The sequence below is a fragment of the Macaca fascicularis genome, chromosome 7, assembly GCF_037993035.2.
Source record: "Macaca fascicularis isolate 582-1 chromosome 7, T2T-MFA8v1.1".
Classification (NCBI taxonomy): Eukaryota; Metazoa; Chordata; class Mammalia; order Primates; family Cercopithecidae; genus Macaca; species Macaca fascicularis.
The window spans coordinates 173,120,008-173,140,541 of NC_088381.1; the positions used below are offsets into that span (position 1 = coordinate 173,120,008).

The window sequence follows — 20,534 nt, forward strand, 5'->3', positions numbered from 1 at the left end:
TGCATGTGTGGGTTTGCTCCCTGGTTCTTGGCCTTATACCTGAATGTGTCTCAGAGCACTTGGCCTGCTCTCTTGGCCTGCCAACTGTGTTCTAGGAGGGCTCTGTGCTCCAGGTTGTGATTTGGACAACTGGCTTGTGGCCCTCATCCAGTGAAAGGCCTCTTTCCACACACCTGGGGTCTGGCAGTCACACCTCAGTGGCACTGTCAGAGGCCTACTTCAAAGCAGACTCCTATTCCCAAGGAAATCCAGCTTGACAAGGTTTGAGAGACCCCAGGAGGGTAACACAATGTGGCCCCTTCTGGAATATAGCAGACAGACTCTAGAATGACTCCCATGACCCCCACCTCCTGCTATGCATGCCCTTGTGTGATCTTACCTTGAGTGTGTGCATGACCTGTGCCTTGTTGTAACTAATAGAATACACAGAGGTAATGGGGTGTCACTTTTGTGATAGCAGTCTATCCCTTGCTAGCTTTAATAAAGTGAGCTGCTAGGCTATGAGCTGTCCTGTGAAGAGGCCCATGTGGCAGGGTACTGGGATTGTCTCCAGCCCCCAACTAGCAAGAAACTGGGGCCCTCAATCATCCCATCCACAGGAGTTGAGTGTGGCTAGCAACACTCAACTTAAACACTGAAGCTTAAATGTGAGCTTCAGAAGTGGCTTCTTTCCTGGTCATGCCTGAAGGGGAGACCACAGCCCCAGCTGACACCTTGATTGACGCCTAATGGGACCTTGAGCAGAGAACCCAACAAAGCCACACTTGGGCTGATCTACAAAAACTGGGAGATCATAAATATGTGTTGTTTTAAGTTGCTCATTTGTAGTGAGTGATGTTCTTATGCAGCATAGATAACTCATACACAGAGAACCAAGGCCACGTGAGAACCCTGTGGGGGCCCCTGCTGCTCAGCCACTTCTCATGTGCTGGGACAGCTGTCTCTCTGGCCTCTAGCACCAAGGTCCCCACTATCCCAGGCCTTGACTCTGGGATCAGAGAGGGATAAAAGCCCCATGGAGCCAGGCAGACTCCTCCCTCTGCAGTGCTCCCTGGGCTGCACTCACCTAGCTTGTCTGGCACACACAAGTTGGAGTAGAGGAGGCAGGAAGCCCTGGGAAGGGAGGGGGTGACAGCCTTGCTTAACTGTGGGATGAGTGCCCACCAAATTTCCCTTCCCCCTTCCCCTGCTTGTGAGCCCCCAGGGGACCTGTGTCACTTAACTTTCTAGAGGCTTCTATGTCCCCTAACTTGGATGACACCCATGGGCCTCGCCAACTCAGCACAGGGAACATATGCCCATGGTGGCATGGGGAAAGAACCCAGCCTCTCCCCTGCCCAGGCTCCTGCACCCCATAGCTGTCACTCCTCTGGAACCTCTCAGGGCAGCACAAGGAGTGGTAGCCTCAGAGTGGCCTTCACCCTTCAGGCACTGTCGTCCTCCAGATTGGCTACAGCCCAGCTCTTGCTCCCATGCCCACAGCCATGAGAACAGCCACCTGCCCAGGGGCCCATGAGCGCTACTCACCAGGAGCCCACCCAAGCCAGGAGGGAGCTGGGGGCAAGTTCCAACCACCCCCTTGAACACTGCATACCCATGAACCCAGCAGGAGCATCTGAGGGCAGCTGGGAAGAGATCTGACCACTGAAAGACTATAGGGAACCCCTTGAACCTCACTCCACTACTGCACGTGGATTTGCTTCCTGTGGGCTGCCCAAGAGAGCCTCTGATAAAGGAAGCTTCTGAGGATGGGCCACTAAAGATGACCAAGGACACCTTTCTGTGCTGTCCCCACTCTGCACTCTATCTCCCATCCCACACTGCCTCCAGCTGGAGGAAGGAAGGGAGGGTTTAGAGACCAGGATTCACAGTGTCCCTGCCACACTGTGAACTCAGCCCTATCTTCCTTGTCTTCCTCACAGCCTCTAGCTCAGAGGAGGACCTGGACAAATGGATGATACATAGGCAACCACTCTAATGTTCCTCCTTGACTGTTCTCTAGAGCTACTTAGTAGAGACCAGAGTGTGTGGGGGGAAAGCACTGGTAAACTTCCACCCGTAGACAGAAGACCTCAGCAGCCTTCACCGTGGGATGCAGCACTTTCTTTATTGCCCATCCAGGGAACAGCCAAGCCAGCTCCATCTGCATTCTGGCTGCAGCATGTACATTAGGAGACTCAGGGGCCACAGTGTGGGACCGTGCACGCTGGCAAGGCACTGGTGGATGCTGGCAAGCAAGTGGACATGGATAGATGAGAATGACAACTCACAGATGTCCTGGCTTCTGCTGGCCCGGCTGCCAGCCACTGGACGCCATCACCCTTCTGCCTAGCACGTGTGTATTGTCACACAAAACATCTTGAAGCTTGCCATTAGTGAGAATTCAACAAAGAAGTAAGCTAAGAGAGAAGGAAACAGCGTCTCCTGGAATATACCGCACTCTGCCTGAAATAGGAAAACTATGTTTGCCAGGAAGCAGCAGCAGCAGGAAAGAAGTTATACCAAAAACTACTCGTACACCACAGACATTAGAACCCTTTCCTCAAAGAAACACTCATGTTCTGTTGGGTATTATGGACAGGTCTCTTGAACTTTTTCTAATAAAGACCAACAAACTTTCCCAGCAATGCCTCTGAGTACCGTGTGAATTCTGGTGTCTTGTGGGAAGTCAGGGTGCCTTCTTTGCATCCAAAGCTTTGGTTCCATTTTAGGAGGGCAGTGTGATGGTGACAAAGGTGTTCTGGTCATTTCTGCTCTGTTCTCAGTTCTGTGAAGTGAGGTGGATGTAATGTGCTGTGGGATGGGGTGCTCCATATGTGTGTGTAGCCTTTACTTTCCAACTTAGTTTTTGCATCTCTCTTATGCTGATGAGCCATAGCTCTCAGCCTTCATTTGGTCACAGGACTGAGCCTTTGCCTACATCATCAGCTTTTTTGTTCTGCTCTAGCAGGATTAACTCTGTTCTTGCCGCAGATGTCACTGTCACTCCGGAGTCCAGCCCAGTGCTCACAGGCCCGACCAGTTCACCCTCTTCCTTCTCTTCAGGGGAGAAACTTTCTTGGGCATCAAAAAAGGTGATTGTTTCTTCTTGAAGTTTTTGTTCTTCCAGCTCTGCCTCATCTTCGGTGCTTTTGCTTTTCTTGGTAGGAGATGAGGAGAACCCTAATTTGGGAAATCGGAACCAGCCTGCCTTCTCCTGTTTTTTAGGCAGTTCTGCCTCTGGTCGTGCCTCAGGCTGTGTTTGAATAGGAGCAGATCTCTGGATGTCATTTTTGGAATCGACACCTGTCTCATCAACAGAAGAGGAAAACCCAATATTTGGAAGCCAAAACCAGAGCAGACCAGATTTTTTACTTTCTGGTTTCTCTTTTGGAGCCCTGCCTTCATCCACCAGTGGTGTGGTTGCCTCTTGGCTATCATCAGGGGGAAACTCAAGAATTTCTGCTGGCTCCTCATCTGAACAGCTGTCTGCAAGCTGATGGCCAGAAGGAAGTTCAAATGTGAGTGTTTGCTGTCCCAGTACATTGACGCTGGAAGAGATCATCTCAAATGGTTCTCCAGTGTCAGGCTGGAGATCTCCAGAAATGGAGTCTGCTCCTGGGGCAGCTTGTGTGGGAGCCTCTTCTGCACCCTCCTGAGTCCTAGAGTGCTGAGTCACTGTTGTGTACACTGTAGCCTGCGTGCGGGGCTCTGGGATTTTCACCTTTAATAAGGAAAATCCATATGAAGGTGTTTGAATCTCTGATGCAGGGATCTCTGATTCCCGTACAATCTGAGTGGAAAAAGCCCTGGGTGCTGAGAGATCTACAAACTCTGGTGTCACTATGCTGTGTATAGTGACTTCTTGACTTTCAACCTGAGCACCCTGAATATGCACTCTAACCTTTGAAATTGGGGAAGCTTCCAAAGGCAGGTTAAGCTCCACAGGCTGCTCCCTGGGGACCCCAGCACCTGCCTTCAGGATGCTGGCTCCCCAGAGCCCTGGACTTTCCTTACAAAGGGCTATGTCAATATTTGCCTCTGGACACTGCACTTCCCTCACAGTGGGGATGAACACGTCATCCTCTGAGCTGGGGGCAGGGAAGGAGAACCTCGGTACCTTTAATTTGGGGAATTTGACAGTTAGTACAGAATCTTCCCACAGTTGATCCATATTAACCACAGAAACGTGGGATGGCATATCAGTACTTGAAGCTTTCAGTTTAAGTGGACCTTCAGGCTGGGATGACCATGTCTCTGTTTTATCCTCCATGCTGGCAAGGTCATGTCCTGGCTTGGAAAGAGGAGTCTCATGTATTTCTCCTGGAAGAACCTGGGTTTCTGGAAGCCTCATGCCAGGCATCTGAAAAGGGAGAGGTCCTTTGGTTGGATGGATCCTGACCTCAGAAGTGGAAAGCTCATCCCCGGTCATCCCAGCAGTGGAAAGGTGCAGCTTCAAGCCTGTGCTGTCAAGATCACACCTTAGAACATCTGTGGATGATTTGCTCTCAGAAGCTGTCACTTCTGCATCTGCCTCTGGGAGCTGTAGGGACATACTTGCCTCCATGTTTGACCCAGAAACAAGGAACTCTTTGATTCTAGCTGCTGCTTCATCCCCTGTTGCTGCCGGTGCCTGTGTCTGAGCCACTTCCAGCTTTCCAGCCCCGCCTCTGTCCCTGGAAGAGCGCCTAAGGCTGGGCATGCGGAACTTGGGCATTTTAAACCAGCTTTCCTGCGAGTCCCTGGTCGTGGCTTCCTCCTCTGGGCTTTCCACTGTGGGGACTTCAGCATCTGGTTTTCTACAGGATGGCTGGAGGGGGTCTTCAGGTGTGGGAGCTATCCCCTCCCCACAAGGCTGGCTTGCTGGGACATCGCCGAGCCCACATCCTTTGCTGTCACCTTCGGTAGACAGACCATGTTTGGGAAGAGGCAGGTCAGCTTCAGACTGGCTCACCTGCCCCTTGGCCTTGGAGGATCTGAGATCAGGTTTGGCAAAGCCCAAACTGGGAATGCGGACCTGTGGACAGGGGAGGTTCACATCCTCACCTTCTGTGGCACTTGCTGTTGCACCAAGTCCTCCCCCACCACCGTCAGTGCTGGCCTTTTCTGTGTCTTGAAAGCTACCCCCTGCTGTGACACTAGAAAGAGAAGGATCCATGTCTATCTGTGGCAGGCTGACCCCACTCTTAGAAGCCTTCATTTTGGGTAGTGCAAGTTTTGGCATGGCGAAGCCAGGCTTTGTGCTCCTTTCCTTCTCTCCATCCCTCTCAGGAGGCAGATCTATGTGCATGGCAGACTTTGGGGCCACTTCATCCTTGTCTAAAACCAGGCTGAGTTTTGAGTCCTCCACGCTGCATTCTGGGTCCACCTTTGGCCCTGCTTCCTTCTTCGGGGACCACCTAAATGATGGAAGCTTAATCTTAGGCATTTTGAAGGGACTCCCTTTCCCTTCGTGGTCAGTATCTTCAGAAGGGGCTTCTCCGGGGACCGCTACTGATGTCTGCAAGGAGGCCACAAGCTCTTCCGGGCCCTGGGACACAGAGGTGCCTGGGGATGGCAGATGGGTGCTTGGCAAGGGGCACTGCACTCCCTCTCCAGGGCTAAGAGGAGACATGACTGGGGCACCCGCTGCTGCATGTAAGTCTCCCTCAGGAACTGACATTTGGGGAACTGAAAACACAAACTTTGGTTTATAGAATTTAGGAAAAGACACCTGACCAAGAGAAACAGGAATCATGGAATTCAGTGGACCAGAGTGACTTTCCGTTTCAGATATTGGAACTCCCTCTGGAGGTTGCAGGTCAGCAGAGCACTCTGTTTTGGGAAGAGGAAACTCAGCCTGAGACCCAGAAGGAATTTCCAGAGCAAGCTCAGGGGCCAAGGCAGCTCTGGGAACGGTCACCTGGTATTTTGTAAGTGTAACACCCTCACAGGGAGAGAGAATAGAAGATTCAAAGTGAGGACCAGTGAGATCAATCCGGGATGATGGAAACCCAGTCAAACCAACCTCAGGCATCTGCATGGATGGCTCTGAACCACCCGAAACCTGCTGTAATTCACAACTTGAGGATTCTGAAGATGATAAGGGAATCGTGGAAAGACCTACGCCAGATTCTGCACCTGAGACTAAACTATCTTTAGCAGTTTTGGCAGAAGAAAATGAAACTTTGGGCATTTTAAAATGCAGTTTCTTAAACTTCGAATCCACTCCAGCTTCTCCAACAGCAAGCCCCAGGTTACTGTCGCGTGATGGATCATGAAGATCACCTTCACGAACAACAGACTCCACAATGGGAAATGCTGAAGTCTTCTCACGGAATGTAACATTTCCTTTGATTTCAGAGGATGACATGGAAATTTTCTTTGACGACCATTCAGCACCAGACGTGCTCAGTTTTTGCACTTGAAACTTGCTGTCTTTTGCAGCTAAATCCTCGTGGACCAGGGACAGGTCCACCTCTAGCCCCGCGCCGTGAAACATCGCTCCTGGGGCCTGGATGTCCACCTCCGTGCTGGGCAGAGACACCTCCACGTCGGGGACCGTCACCTCTGCCTTAGGGCCTTTCAGGTCCAACTTGGGGCCCTTGACATCCACCTGGGGGCCCTTGAGGTCTACCTTGGGCATCTTGAAACTGGGCATCTGCACCTTGGGCAGGTGCCCTTTGAGGCTGGCTCCCTCGGGCATGTGGCCCTCAGGGAGCTTCATGTCCACCTGGACAGCCTGTACCTCCAGCTCGGCGGAAGGGGACTGAATGCTGAGGTCAGTGGTCTTGAGGTCACCCTGCATGGAAGGCAGGCTCACGTCGGCCTCCAGCTTTGGCACGGACATGTCCACCAAGGGCTCGATGGACTTGCCTGGGGCCGACACCCCAAAGGACGGCATCTTAAACTTGGGCATTTTGAACTTGCTGTCTTTCACGGTCACATCCTTGTCAGCCAGGGACAGGTCCCCCTCTAGCCGTGCACCGTCCAGCTTGGCTCCCGGGGCCTGGATGTCCACCTCCACACTGGGCAGAGACACATCCACATCGGGGGTCATCACTTCCGCCTTGGGGCTTTTCAGGTCTAGCTTGGGGCCCTTGAGGTCTACTTTGGGCATCTTGAAACTGGGCATCTGCACCTTGGGCAGGTGCCCTTTGAGGCTGGCTCCCTCGGGCACATGACCCTCCGGGAGCTTCACGTCCACCTGGACAGCCTGAATGCTGAAGTCAGTGGTCTTGAGGTCCCCCTGCATGGAGGGGAGGCTCACGTCGGCTTCCACCTTCGGCACAGACACGTCCACCGAGGCCTCCATGGACTTGCCTGGGGCGGACAGCCCGAACGATGGCATCTTGAACTTGGGCATTTTGAATTTGCTGTCTTTGGCGGTCACGTCCTTGTCAGCCAGGGATAGGTCCCCCTCCAGCCGCGCGCCATCCAGTTTGACTCCTGGGGCCTGGACATCCACCTCCACGCTGGGCAGAGACACCTCCACGTCAGGGGCCGTCACCTCTGCCTTGGGGCCTTTCAGGTCCAGCTTGGGGCCCTTGATATCCACCTGGGGGCCTTTGAGGTCCACTTTGGGCATCTTCAAACTGGGCATCTGCACCTTGGGCAGGTGCCCTTTGACGCCGGCTCCCTCGGGCAAGTGGCCCTCTGGGAGCATCATGTCCACCTGGACAGCCTGGACTTCCAGGTCGGCGGATGGGGGCTGAATGCTGAGGTCCGTGGTCTTGAGGTCCCCCTGCATGGAGGGGAGGCTCACGTCGGCCTCCACCTTCGGCACACACACGTCCACCGAGGCCTCGATGGACTTGCCTGGGGCTGACACCCCGAAGGATGGCATCTTGAACTTGGGCATTTTGAACTTGCTGTGTTTGGTGGTCACGTCCTTGTCAGCCAGGGACAGTTCCCCCTCCAGCTGGGCATCATCCAGCTTGGCTCCTGGAGCCTGGATTTCCACCTCCATGCTGGGCTGGGACATCTCCATGTCGGGGGCCGTCACCTGCACCTTGGGGCCCTTCAGGTCCAGCTTGGAGCCCTTGATATCCACCTGGGGGCCTTTGAGGTCCACTTTGGGCATCTTAAAACTGGGCATCTGCACCTTGGGCAGGTGCCCTTTGAGGCTGGCTCCATCAGGCACATGGCCCTCAGGGAGCTTCACGTCCACCTGGACAGCCGGGACCTCCAGCTCGGCAGAAGGGGGCTGAATGCTTATGTCCGTGGTCTTGAGACCCCCCTGCATGGAGACAAGGCTCACGTCGGCCTCCACCTTCGGCGCAGACACGTCCACCGAGGCCTCGATGGACTTGCCTGGGGCCGACACCCCAAAGGATGGCATCTTGAACTTGGGCATTTTGAACTTGCTGTCTTTCGCGGTCACATCCTTGTCAGCCAGGGACAGTTCCCCCTCCAGCCGTGCGCCGTCCAGCTTGGCTCCTGGGGCCTGGACATCCACCTCCACGCTGGGCAGAGACACATCCACGTCAGGGGTCATCACCTCCGCCTTGGGGCCTTTCAGGTCCAGCTTGGGGCCCTTGATATCCACCTGGGGGCCTTTGAGGTCCACTTTGGGCATCTTCAAACTGGGCATCTGCACCTTGGGCAGGTGCCCTTTGATGCCGGCTCCCTCGGGCAAGTGGCCCTCCAGGAGCATCATGTCCACCTGTACAGCCTGGACTTCCAGGTCGGCGGATGGGGGCTGAATGCTGAGGTCCGTGGTCTTGAGGTCCCCCTGCATGGAGGGGAGGCTCACGTCGGCCTCCACCTTCGGCGCAGACAGGTCAACTGAGGCCTCCATGGACTTGCCTGGGGCGGACAGCCCGAACGATGGCATCTTGAACTTGGGCATTTTGAATTTGCTGTCTTTGGCGGTCACGTCCTTGTCAGCCAGGGATAGGTCCCCCTCCAGCCGCGCGCCATCCAGTTTGACTCCTGGGGCCTGGACATCCACCTCCACGCTGGGCAGAGACACCTCCACGTCGGGGGCCGTCACCTCTGCCGTGGGGCCTTTCAGGTCCAGCTTGGGGCCCTTGATATCCACCTGGGGGCCTTTGAGGTCCACTTTGGGCATCTTGAAACTGGGCATCTCCATCTTAGGTAGGTGCCCTTTGAGGCCAGCTCCCTCGGGCACATGGCCTTCAGGGAGCGTCACGTCCACCTGGACAGCCTGGACCTCCAGGTGAGCAGAAGGGGGCTGAATGCTGAGGTCTGTGGTCTCGAGGTCCCCCTGCATGGAGGGGAGGCTCACATCTGCCTCCACCTTCGGCACAGACATGTCCACCGAGGCCTCGATGGACTTGCCTGGGGCCGACACTCCGAAGGATGGCATCTTGAACTTGGGCATTTTGAACTTGCTGTGTTTCGTGGACACGTCCTTGTCGGCCAGGGACAGTTCCCCCTCCAGTCGTGCATCATCCAGCTTGACTCCTGGGGCCTGGACGTCCACCTCCACGCTGGGCAGAGACACCTCCACGTCGGGGGCCGTCACCTCCGCCTTGGGGCCTTTCAGGTCCAGCTTGGGACCCTTGATGTGCACCTGGGGGCCTTTGAGGTCCACTTTGGGCATCTTGAAACTGGGCATCTCCACCTTGGGCAGGTGCCCTTTGACGCCGGCTCCCTCGGGCAGGTGGGCCTCTGGGAGCGTCATGTCCACTTGGCCAGCCTGGACTTCCAGGTCGGCAGAAGGGGGCTGAATGCTTATGTCCGTGGTCTTGAGACCCCCCTGCATGGAGACGAGGCTCACGTCGGCCTCCACCTTCGGCGCAGACACGTCCACCGAGGCCTCGATGGACTTGCCTGGGGCCGACACCCCAAAGGACGGCATCTTGAACTTGGGCATTTTGAACTTGCTGTCTTTCGCGGTCACATCCTTGTCAGCCAGGGACAGTTCCCCCTCCAGCCGTGCGCCGTCCAGCTTGGCTCCTGGGGCCTGGATGTCCACCTCCACGCTGGGCAGAGACACATCCACGTCAGGGGTCATCACCTCCGCCTTGGGGCCTTTCAGGTCCAGCTTGGGGCCCTTGACGTCCACTTTGGGCATCTTGAAACTGGGCATCTGCACCTTGGGTAGGTGCCCTTTGAGGCCAGCACCCTCGGGCACGTGGCCCTCCGGGAGCTTCACGTCCACCTGGATAGCCTGGACCTCCAGCTCAGCGGATGGGGGCTCAATGCTGAGGTCAGTGGTCTTGAGGTCCCCCTGCATGGAGGGGAGGCTCACGTCGGCCTCCACCTTCGGCGCAGACACGTCCACCGTGGCCTCGGTGGACTTGCCTGGGGCCGACACCCCAAAGGACGGCATCTTGAACTTGGGCATTTTGAACTTGCTGTCTTTTGCGGTCAAGTCCTTGTCGGCTACGGACAGGTCCCCCTCCATCCGCATGTGGTCCAGCTTGGCTCCCGGGGCCTGGATGTCCACCTCCATGCTGGGCAGAGACACCTCCACGTCGAGGGCCGTCACCTCCGCCTTGGGGCCTTTCAGGTCCAGCTTGGGGCCCTTGATATCCACCTGGGGGCCTTTGAGGTCCACTTTGGGCATCTTCAAACTGGGCATCTGCACCTTGGGCAGGTGCCCTTTGACGCCGGCTCCCTCGGGCAAGTGGCCCTCCAGGAGCGTCATGTCCACCTGTACAGCCTGGACTTCCAGGTCGGCGGATGGGGGCTGAATGCTGAGGTCCGTGGTCTTGAGGTCCCCCTGCATGGAGGGGAGGCTCACGTCGGCCTCCACCTTTGGCACGGACACGTCCACCGAGGCCTCGATGGACTTGCCTGGGGCCGACACCCCGAAGGATGGCATCTTGAACTTGGGCATTTTGAACTTGCCATCTTTGGCGGTCACGTCCTTGTCAGCTAGGGACAGGTCCCCCTCCATCCCTGCACCGTCAAGCTTGGTCGCCGGGGCCTGGATGTCCACCTCCACGCTGGGCAGAGACACCTCCACGTCGGGGGCCGTCACCTCTGCCTTGGGGCCTTTCAGGTCCAGCTTGGGGCCCTTGATATCCACCTGGGGGCCTTTGAGGTCCACTTTCGGCATCTTGAAACTGGGCATCTCCATCTTAGGTAGGTGCCCTTTGAGGCCAGCTCCCTCGGGCACATGGCCTTCAGGGAGTGTCACGTCCACCTGGACAGCCTGGACCTCCAGGTGAGCAGAAGGGGGCTGAATGCTGAGGTCTGTGGTCTCGAGGTCCCCCTGCATGGAGGGGAGGCTCACATCTGCCTCCACCTTCGGCACAGACATGTCCACCGAGGCCTCGATGGACTTGCCTGGGGCCGACACTCCGAAGGATGGCATCTTGAACTTGGGCATTTTGAACTTGCTGTGTTTCGTGGACACGTCCTTGTCGGCCAGGGACAGTTCCCCCTCCAGTCGTGCATCATCCAGCTTGACTCCTGGGGCCTGGACGTCCACCTCCACACTGGGCAGAGACACCTCCACGTCGGGGGCCGTCACCTCCGCCTTGGGGCCTTTCAGGTCCAGCTTGGGACCCTTGATGTGCACCTGGGGGCCTTTGAGGTCCACTTTGGGCATCTTGAAACTGGGCATCTCCACCTTGGGCAGGTGCCCTTTGACACCGGCTCCCTCGGGCAGGTGGGCCTCTGGGAGGGTCATGTCCACTTGGCCAGCCTGGACTTCCAGGTCGGCAGAAGGGGGCTGAATGCTTATGTCCGTGGTCTTGAGACCCCCCTGCATGGAGACAAGGCTCACGTCGGCCTCCACCTTCGGCGCAGACACGTCCACCGAGGCCTCGATGGACTTGCCTGGGGCCGACACCCCAAAGGACGGCATCTTGAACTTGGGCATTTTGAACTTGCTGTCTTTCGCGGTCACATCCTTGTCAGCCAGGGACAGTTCCCCCTCCAGCCGTGCGCCGTCCAGCTTGGCTCCTGGGGCCTGGATGTCCACCTCCACGCTGGGCAGAGACACATCCACGTCAGGGGTCATCACCTCCGCCTTGGGGCCTTTCAGGTCCAGCTTGGGGCCCTTGACGTCTACTTTGGGCATCTTGAAACTGGGCATCTGCACCTTGGGCAGGTGCCCTTTGAGTCCAGCACCCTCGGGCACGTGGCCCTCTGGGAGCTTCACGTCCACCTGGACAGCCTGGACCTCCAGCTCAGCGGATGGGGGCTCAATGCTGAGGTCAGTGGTCTTGAGGTCCCCCTGCATGGAGGGGAGGCTCACGTCGGCCTCCACCTTCGGCGCAGACACGTCCACCGTGGCCTCGATGGACTTGCCTGGGGCCGACACCCCAAAGGACGGCATCTTGAACTTGGGCATTTTGAACTTGCTGTCTTTTGCGGTCAAGTCCTTGTCGGCTACGGACAGGTCCCCCTCCATCCGCGTGTGGTCCAGCTTGGCTCCCGGGGCCTGGATGTCCACCTCCATGCTGGGCAGAGACACCTCCACGTCGGGGGCCGTCACCTCCGCCTTGGGGCCTTTCAGGTCCAGCTTGGGGCCCTTGATATCCACCTGGGGGCCTTTGAGGTCCACTTTGGGCATCTTGAAACTGGGCATCTGCACCTTGGGCAGGTGCCCTTTGATGCCGGCTCCCTCGGGCAAGTGGCCCTCCAGGAGCGTCATGTCCACCTGTACAGCCTGGACTTCCAGGTCGGCGGATGGGGGCTGAATGCTGAGGTCCGTGGTCTTGAGGTCCCCCTGCATGGAGGGGAGGCTCACGTCGGCCTCCACCTTCGGCGCAGACAGGTCAACTGAGGCCTCCATGGACTTGCCTGGGGCGGACAGCCCGAACGATGGCATCTTGAACTTGGGCATTTTGAATTTGCTGTCTTTGGCGGTCACGTCCTTGTCGGCCAGGGATAGGTCCCCCTCCAGCCGCGCGCCATCCAGTTTGACTCCTGGGGCCTGGACATCCACCTCCACGCTGGGCAGAGACACCTCCACGTCGGGGGCCGTCACCTCTGCCTTGGGGCCTTTCAGGTCCAGCTTGGGGCCCTTGATATCCACCTGGGGGCCTTTGAGGTCCACTTTGGGCATCTTGAAACTGGGCATCTCCATCTTAGGTAGGTGCCCTTTGAGGCCAGCTCCCTCGGGCACATGGCCTTCAGGGAGCGTCACGTCCACCTGGACAGCCTGGACCTCCAGGTGAGCAGAAGGGGGCTGAATGCTGAGGTCTGTGGTCTCGAGGTCCCCCTGCATGGAGGGGAGGCTCACATCTGCCTCCACCTTCGGCACAGACATGTCCACCGAGGCCTCGATGGACTTGCCTGGGGCCGACACCCCGAAGGATGGCATCTTGAACTTGGGCATTTTGAACTTGCTGTGTTTCGTGGACACGTCCTTGTCGGCCAGGGACAGTTCCCCCTCCAGTCGTGCATCATCCAGCTTGACTCCTGGGGCCTGGACGTCCACCTCCACGCTGGGCAGAGACACCTCCACGTCGGGGGCCGTCACCTCCGCCTTGGGGCCTTTCAGGTCCAGCTTGGGACCCTTGATGTGCACCTGGGGGCCTTTGAGGTCCACTTTGGGCATCTTGAAACTGGGCATCTCCACCTTGGGCAGGTGCCCTTTGACGCCGGCTCCCTCGGGCAGGTGGGCCTCTGGGAGCGTCATGTCCACTTGGCCAGCCTGGACTTCCAGGTCGGCAGAAGGGGGCTGAATGCTTATGTCCGTGGTCTTGAGACCCCCCTGCATGGAGACGAGGCTCACGTCGGCCTCCACCTTCGGCGCAGACACGTCCACCGAGGCCTCGATGGACTTGCCTGGGGCCGACACCCCAAAGGACGGCATCTTGAACTTGGGCATTTTGAACTTGCTGTCTTTCGCGGTCACATCCTTGTCAGCCAGGGACAGTTCCCCCTCCAGCCGTGCGCCGTCCAGCTTGGCTCCTGGGGCCTGGATGTCCACCTCCACGCTGGGCAGAGACACATCCACGTCAGGGGTCATCACCTCTGCCTTGGGGCCTTTCAGGTCCAGCTTGGGGCCCTTGACGTCCACTTTGGGCATCTTGAAACTGGGCATCTGCACCTTGGGCAGGTGCCCTTTGAGGCCAGCACCCTCGGGCACGTGGCCCTCCGGGAGCTTCACGTCCACCTGGATAGCCTGGACCTCCAGCTCAGCGGATGGGGGCTCAATGCTGAGGTCAGTGGTCTTGAGGTCCCCCTGCATGGAGGGGAGGCTCACGTCAGCCTCCACCTTCGGCGCAGACACGTCCACCGTGGCCTCGATGGACTTGCCTGGGGCCGACACTCCAAAGGACGGCATCTTGAACTTGGGCATTTTGAACTTGCTGTCTTTTGCGGTCAAGTCCTTGTCGGCTACGGACAGGTCCCCCTCCATCCGCGTGTGGTCCAGCTTGGCTCCTGGGGCCTGGATGTCCACCTCCATGCTGGGCAGAGACACCTCCACGTCGGGGGCCGTCACCTCCGCCTTGGGGCCTTTCAGGTCCAGCGTGGGGCCCTTGATGTCCACCTGGGGGCCTTTGAGGTCCACTTTGGGCATCTTCAAACTGGGCATCTCCACCTTGGGCAGGTGCCCTTTGAGGCCAGCTCCTTCGGGCACGTGGCCTTCTGGGAGCGTCACGTCCACCCGGACAGCCTGGACCTCCAGGTCAGCGGAAGGGGGCTGAATGCTGAGGTCAGTGGTCTTGAGGTCCCCCTGCATGGAGGGGAGGCTCACGTCGGCCTCCACCTTTGGCACGGACACGTCCACCGAGGCCTCGATGGACTTGCCTGGGGCCGACACCCCGAAGGATGGCATCTTGAACTTGGGCATTTTGAACTTGCCATCTTTGGCGGTCACGTCCTTGTCAGCTAGGGACAGGTCTCCCTCCATCCCTGCACCGTCAAGCTTGGTCGCCGGGGCCTGGATGTCCACCTCCATGATGGGCAGAGACACCTCCACGTCGGGGGCCGTCACCTCCGCCTTGGGGCCTTTCAGGTCCAGCTTGGGGCCCTTGATGTGCACCTGGGGGCCCTTGAGGTCCACTTTGGGCATCTTGAAACTGGGCATCTCCACCTTGGGCAGGTGCCCTTTGACGCCAGCTCCCTTGGGCAGGTGGCCCTCCGGGAGCGTCATATCCACCTGGACAGCCTGGATCTCCAGGTTGGCGGAAGAGGGCTGAATGATGAGGTCAGTGGTTTTGAGGTCCCCCTGCATGGAGGACAGGCTCACGTCGGCCTCCACCTTTGGAACAGACACGGCCACCGAGGCCTCAATAGACTTGCCTGGGGCCGACACCCCCAAGGATGGCCCCCTTAACTTAGGCATTTTGAACTTGCTGTGTTTGGCGGTCACGTCCTTGTCGGCCAGGGACAGGTCTCCCTCCAGCCGTGCATCATCCAGCTTGGCTCCGGGGGCCTGCATGTCCACCTCCACGCTGGGCAGAGACACCTCCACGACGGGGGCTGTCACCTCCGCCTTGGGGCCTTTCAGGTCCAGCGTGGGGCCCTTGATATCAACCTGGGGGCCTTTGGGGTCCACTTTGGGCATCTTGAAACTGGGCATCTGCACCTTGGGCAGGTGCCCTTTGAGGCCAGCTCCCTCGGGCATGTAGCCTTCCGGGAGCGTCATGTCCACCCGGACAGCCTGGACCTGCAGGTCAGCGGAAGGGGGCTGAATGCTGAGGTCAGTGGTCTTGAGGTCCCCCTGAATGGAGGGGAGGCTCAGTTCAGCCTCCACCTTTGGTGTAGACACGTCCATCGAGGCCTCGATGGACTTGCCTGGGGCCGACACCCCGAAGGATGGCATCTTGAACTTCGGCATTTTGAACTTGCTGTCTTTGGCAGTCACATCCTTGTGGGCCAGGGACAGGTCCCCCTCCAGCCCCACGCCATCCAGTTTGGCTGCCGGGGCCTGGACGTCAACCTCCACGCTGGGCAGAGACACCTCCATGTCGGGGGCCGTCTCCTCCACCTTGGAGCCCTTCAGGTCTAGCTTGGGGCCCTTGATGTGCACCTGGGGGCCCTTGAGGTCCACTTTGGGCATCTTGAAACTGGGCATCTCTACCTTGGGCAGGTGCCCTTTGATGCCAGCTCCCTCGGGCAGGTGGCCCTGCAGGAGCCTCACATCCACTTGGCCAGCCTGGACCTTCAGATCGGTGGAAGGGGGCTGAATGCTTATGTCCGTGGTCTTGAAGTCCACCTTCGGCACAGATACGTCCACTGAGGCCTCCATGGACTTGCCTGGGGCGGGCAGCCCGAACGATGGCATCTTGAACTTAGGCATTTTGAATTTGCTGTCTTTGGCGGTCACGTCCTTGTCGGCCAGGGACAGGTCCCCCTCCAGCCGCACGCCATCCAGCTTGACTCCTGGGGTCTGGTGGTCCACCTGCACGCTGGGCAGAGACACCTCCACATCGGGGGCTGTCACCTTCGCCTTGGGGCCTTTCAGGTCCAGCTTGGGGCCCTTGATATCCACCTGGGGCCCTTTGAGATCCACTTTGGGCATCTTCAAACTTGGCATCTCCACCTTGGGCAGGTGCCCTTTGAGGCTGGCTCCCTCGGGCATGTGGCCTTCCGGTAGCGTCACATCCACCTGGACAGCCTGGACCTCCACGTCAGCGGAAGGGGGCTGAATTCTGAAGTCAGTGGTCTTGAGGTCCCCCTGCATGGAGGGGAGGCTCACGTTGGCCTCCATCTTTGGCACAGACACATCCACCGAGGCCTCGATGGACTTGCCTGGGGCAGACACCCCGAAGGATGGCATCTTGAACTTGGGCATTTTGAACTTGCTGTCTTTGGCAGTCACATCCTTGTCGGCTAGGGACAGTTCCCCTTCCATCCCTGCACCGTCCAGCTTGGCCGCCGGGGCCTGGATGTCCACCTCCATGCTGGGCAGAGACCTCTCCCCATCAGGGGCCGTCACCTCCGCCTTGGGGCCTTTCAGGTCCAGCTTGGGGCCCTTGATGTGCACCTGGGGGCCCTTGAGGTCCACTTTGGGCATCTTGAAACTGGGCATCTCCACCTTGGGCAGGTGCCCTTTGACGCCAGCTCCCTCGGGCACGTGGGCCTCTGGGAGCGTCATGTCCACTTGGCCAGCCTGGACTTCCAGGTCGGCGGAAGGGGGCTGAATGCTTATGTCCGTGGTCTTGAGACCCCCCTGCATGGAGACGAGGCTCACGTCGGCCTCCACCTTCGGCGCAGACACGTCCACTGAGGCCTCGATGGACTTGCCTGGGGCCGACACCCCGAAGGACGGCATCTTGAACTTGGGCGTTTTGAACTTGCTGTCTTTCACAGTCACATCCTTGTCAGCCAGGGACAGTTCCCTCTCCAGCCGTGTGCCGTCCAGCTTGGCTCCTGGGGCCTGGATGTCCACCTCCACACTGGGCAGAGACACATCCACGTCAGGGGTCATCACCTTCGCCTTGGGGCCTTTCAGGTCCAGCTTGGGGCCCTTGACATCCACTTTGGGCATCTTGAAACTGGGCCTCTGCACCTTGGGTAGGTGCCCTTTGAGGCCAGCTCCCTCAGGCACGTGGCCCTCAGGGAGCTTCACGTCCACCTGGACAGCCTGGACCTCCAGCTCAGCGGATGGGGGCTCAATGCTGAGGTCAGTGGTCTTGAGGTCCCCCTGCATGGAGGGGGGGCTCACGTCGGCCTCCATCTTTGGCACAGACACATCCACCGAGGCCTCAATGGACTTGCCTGGGGCCGACACCCCGAAGGACGGCATCTTGAATTTGGGCATTTTGAACTTGCTGTCTTTGGTGGTCACGCCCTTGTCGGCCAGGGACAGGTCCCCCTCCAGCCGCACACCATCCAGCTTGACTCCTGGGGTCTGGTGGTCCACCTCCATGCTGGGCAGAGACACCTCCACGTCGGGGGCCGTCACCTCCGCCTTGGGGCCTTTCAGGTCCAGCGTGGGTCCCTTGATATCCACCTGGGGGCCTTTGAGGTCTACTTTGGGCATCTTCAAACTTGGCATCTCCACCTTGGGCAGGTGCCCTTTGAGGCCAGCTCCTTCGGGCATGTGGCCTTCTGGGATCGTCACGTCCACCTGGACAGCCTGGACCTCCAGGTCAGCGGAAGGGGGCTGAATGCTGAGGTCAGTGGTCTTGAGGTCCCCCTGCATGGAGGGGAGGCTCACATCTGCCTCCACCTTCGGCACAGACACGTCCACCGAGGCCTCGATGGACTTGCCTGGGGCCGACACCCCGAAGGATGGCATCTTGAACTTGGGCATTTTGAATTTGGTGTGTTTGGTGGTCACGTCCTTGTCGGCCAGGGACAGTTCCCCCTCCAGCTGGGCATCATCCAGCTTGGCTCCCAGGGCCTGGATTTCCACCTCCATGCTGGGCCGGGACACCTCCACGTCAGGGGCCGTCACCTGCACCTTGGGGCCCTTCAGGTCCAGCTTGGGGCCCTTGATATCCACCTGGGGGCCCTTGAGGTCCACTTTGGGCATCTTCAAACTGGGCATATGCACCTTGGGCAGGTGCCCTTTGAGGCTGGCTCCCTCGGGCATGTGGCCCTCAGGGAGCTTCATGTCTACCTGGACAGCCTGTACCTCCAGCTCGGCGGAAGGGGACTGAATGCTGAGGTCAGTGGTCTTGAGGTCCCCCTCCATGGAGGGGAGGCTCACATTGGCCTCCACCTTTGGCACGGACACGTCCACCGAGGCCTCGATGGACTTGCCTGGGGCCGACACCCCAAAGGATGGCATCTTGAACTTGGGCATTTTGAACTTGCTGTCTTTCACGGTCACATCCTTGTCAGCCAGGGACAGTTCCCCCTCCAGTCGTGCGCCGTCCAGCTTGGCTCCTGGGGCCTGGATGTCCACCTCCACGCTGGGCAGAGACACCTCCATGTCGGGGGCCGTCACCTCCACCTTGGGGCCTTTCAGGTCCAGCTTGGGGCCCTTGATATCCACCTGGGGGCCTTTGAGGTCCACTTTGGGCATCTTCAAACTTGGCATCTCCACATTGGGCAGGTGCCCTTTGAGGCCAGCTCCCTCGGGCACATGGCCCTCCGGGAGCTTCATATCCACCTGGACAGCCTGGACCTCCAGGTCAGCGGAAGGGGGCTGAATGCTGAGGTCAGTGGTCTTGAGTTCCCCCTGCATGGAGGGGAGGCTCACATCGGCCTCCATCTTTGACACAGACATGTCCACCGAGGTCTCGATGGACTTGCCTGGGGCCGACACTCCGAAGGATGGCATCTTGAACTTGGGCATTTTGAACTTGCTGTCTTTGGTGGCCACATCCTTTTCTTTCAGAATTTGTTCCTTTTTCAAGGGTTTTTGGTCATGTGTTAATTGTAATTTTGTTTCGTTTGTCATTGAGTCTCTATCTTCCTTATCTTTTAGTCCTGCCTCCGTGCCTCCCTGTTCTCTTCTGTCGGCTGTTGCTATGGCCTCTCCTGCCCTTTCCTGCTCTGTGTCTTGTGTGGCTTTTTCTCTCCCTGTCTTTGCCTGCTTGCTTGGCGACCATCCTAAGGATGGTATCTTGAACTTGGGCATTCTCATCTGTCCTTCTCTGTCTTCCCCGACCTTGTCCTGTTCCTGGGTGATCCTTGTCCTCTGTAGTCCTTCTCCATCTCCTTCACCCTCTTGTGCTTCTGCGTATGTGGCTGGTTCCCTGCCTGGTTCCCACCCTGCTCCTTCCACCTCCTCAACATTCAGGCCAGTACCCACTTTTGAGGACAGGTCCTGTCTCTTCCCTCGCTGTGGGGCACTAATGCGCCTTTCTCTTTCTGGCTCTTTTTCGGTAGAAAATGCGAATTTTGGTGTCTTTAAATCGTGTACTCGCACCCTAATTTTGGGTGGGCCGATCTGTGTGCCTCCTTCGGTTGTGTCTCTCAAGGACAGTCTGGCGATCCCAATTTCCAGGCTCTGCAGTCCCTCACCTTCACCCTCCCAGCTCATTCCAGGAGTTGGCTGGGCCCTGGGCTTCCCCTGGGCCACTGCTGTCTCCTGTGCCTGCCCCTCCAGGGTCTTTCTGTGGAACCTGGCTGCCCTGAGTCCCCCTTCCTCAGGGGTTCCCTCACAAGCTCTAGGGTCACCCAGCTCTGTGGGCAACTGTGTCACTTCTCGATCCTGTTCTGCCCTCTCCTCTCTCCTGCTGCCTGTGGCAGCCCCAGTGTCCTCAAGGCTATCACCCCAGGGCCCCAACTCTTCCAGGACCCCAGCACGGCCCACCCCTCTCTGGGACCCCCTGCCTGGCTCTCCTGTTGATGAAGGGCCCTGTCCCGAGCCTGTCCTGAATCTCAGGTTGAGGAACTTCCGCCTCCTCTGGCTGCCCGGCCCTGCCTTCTGCTCTTGGCGCTCCACTGCGAGCTGGGCCTCTGTGTCTGTGCTTGTAGGGGACACGTCATGTGCGTCCCTGGGCTCGTAGGCCTCTGACAAGCTGTGTGACCTCTGGGGTCCCGGCCCCCGCTTGCTCTTTATGGATTGAAATTTTGGCCAAGAGAGCCTCTCCCTCTGGGTCTGCCTGCCTCTCCCCACCCTGGGTTTGGAGATGAGTCTCTCTTGGTCCCCATCTCCTTCCAGAGTTTTCGTGGGAGTCTCTCTGCATCCATCAGCGACATCCGTGTCCTGAAACATAGGGAGAGGGAATCTGTTGGTACCAGTCCAAGAAGCCTGAGACCCTGGCCCAGGGACAGATGGATTGGGAGTGCTATCC

General features: G+C 58.3%; 2 protein-coding genes across 2 annotated transcripts in view; one reads left to right on the plus strand and one right to left on the minus strand.

Annotated features, from left to right (window-relative positions):
• Nucleotides 1–2,627, plus strand: part of PLD4 (phospholipase D family member 4) — a 13,226-nt gene extending 10,599 nt beyond the window's left edge. The window contains exon 12 of the mRNA XM_015454259.4: nucleotides 1,483–2,627. The gene's annotated coding sequence lies outside the window, so the exon portion shown is untranslated. The remainder of the gene's footprint in view (nucleotides 1–1,482) is intronic.
• AHNAK2 (AHNAK nucleoprotein 2) overlaps nucleotides 2,089–20,534 on the minus strand; it is a 42,569-nt gene continuing 24,123 nt past the window's right edge. The window contains exon 7 of the mRNA XM_065518555.1: nucleotides 2,089–20,446. Within this exon, the coding sequence (XP_065374627.1) occupies nucleotides 2,897–20,446 (17,550 nt within the window). The 3' untranslated portion in view covers nucleotides 2,089–2,896. The remainder of the gene's footprint in view (nucleotides 20,447–20,534) is intronic.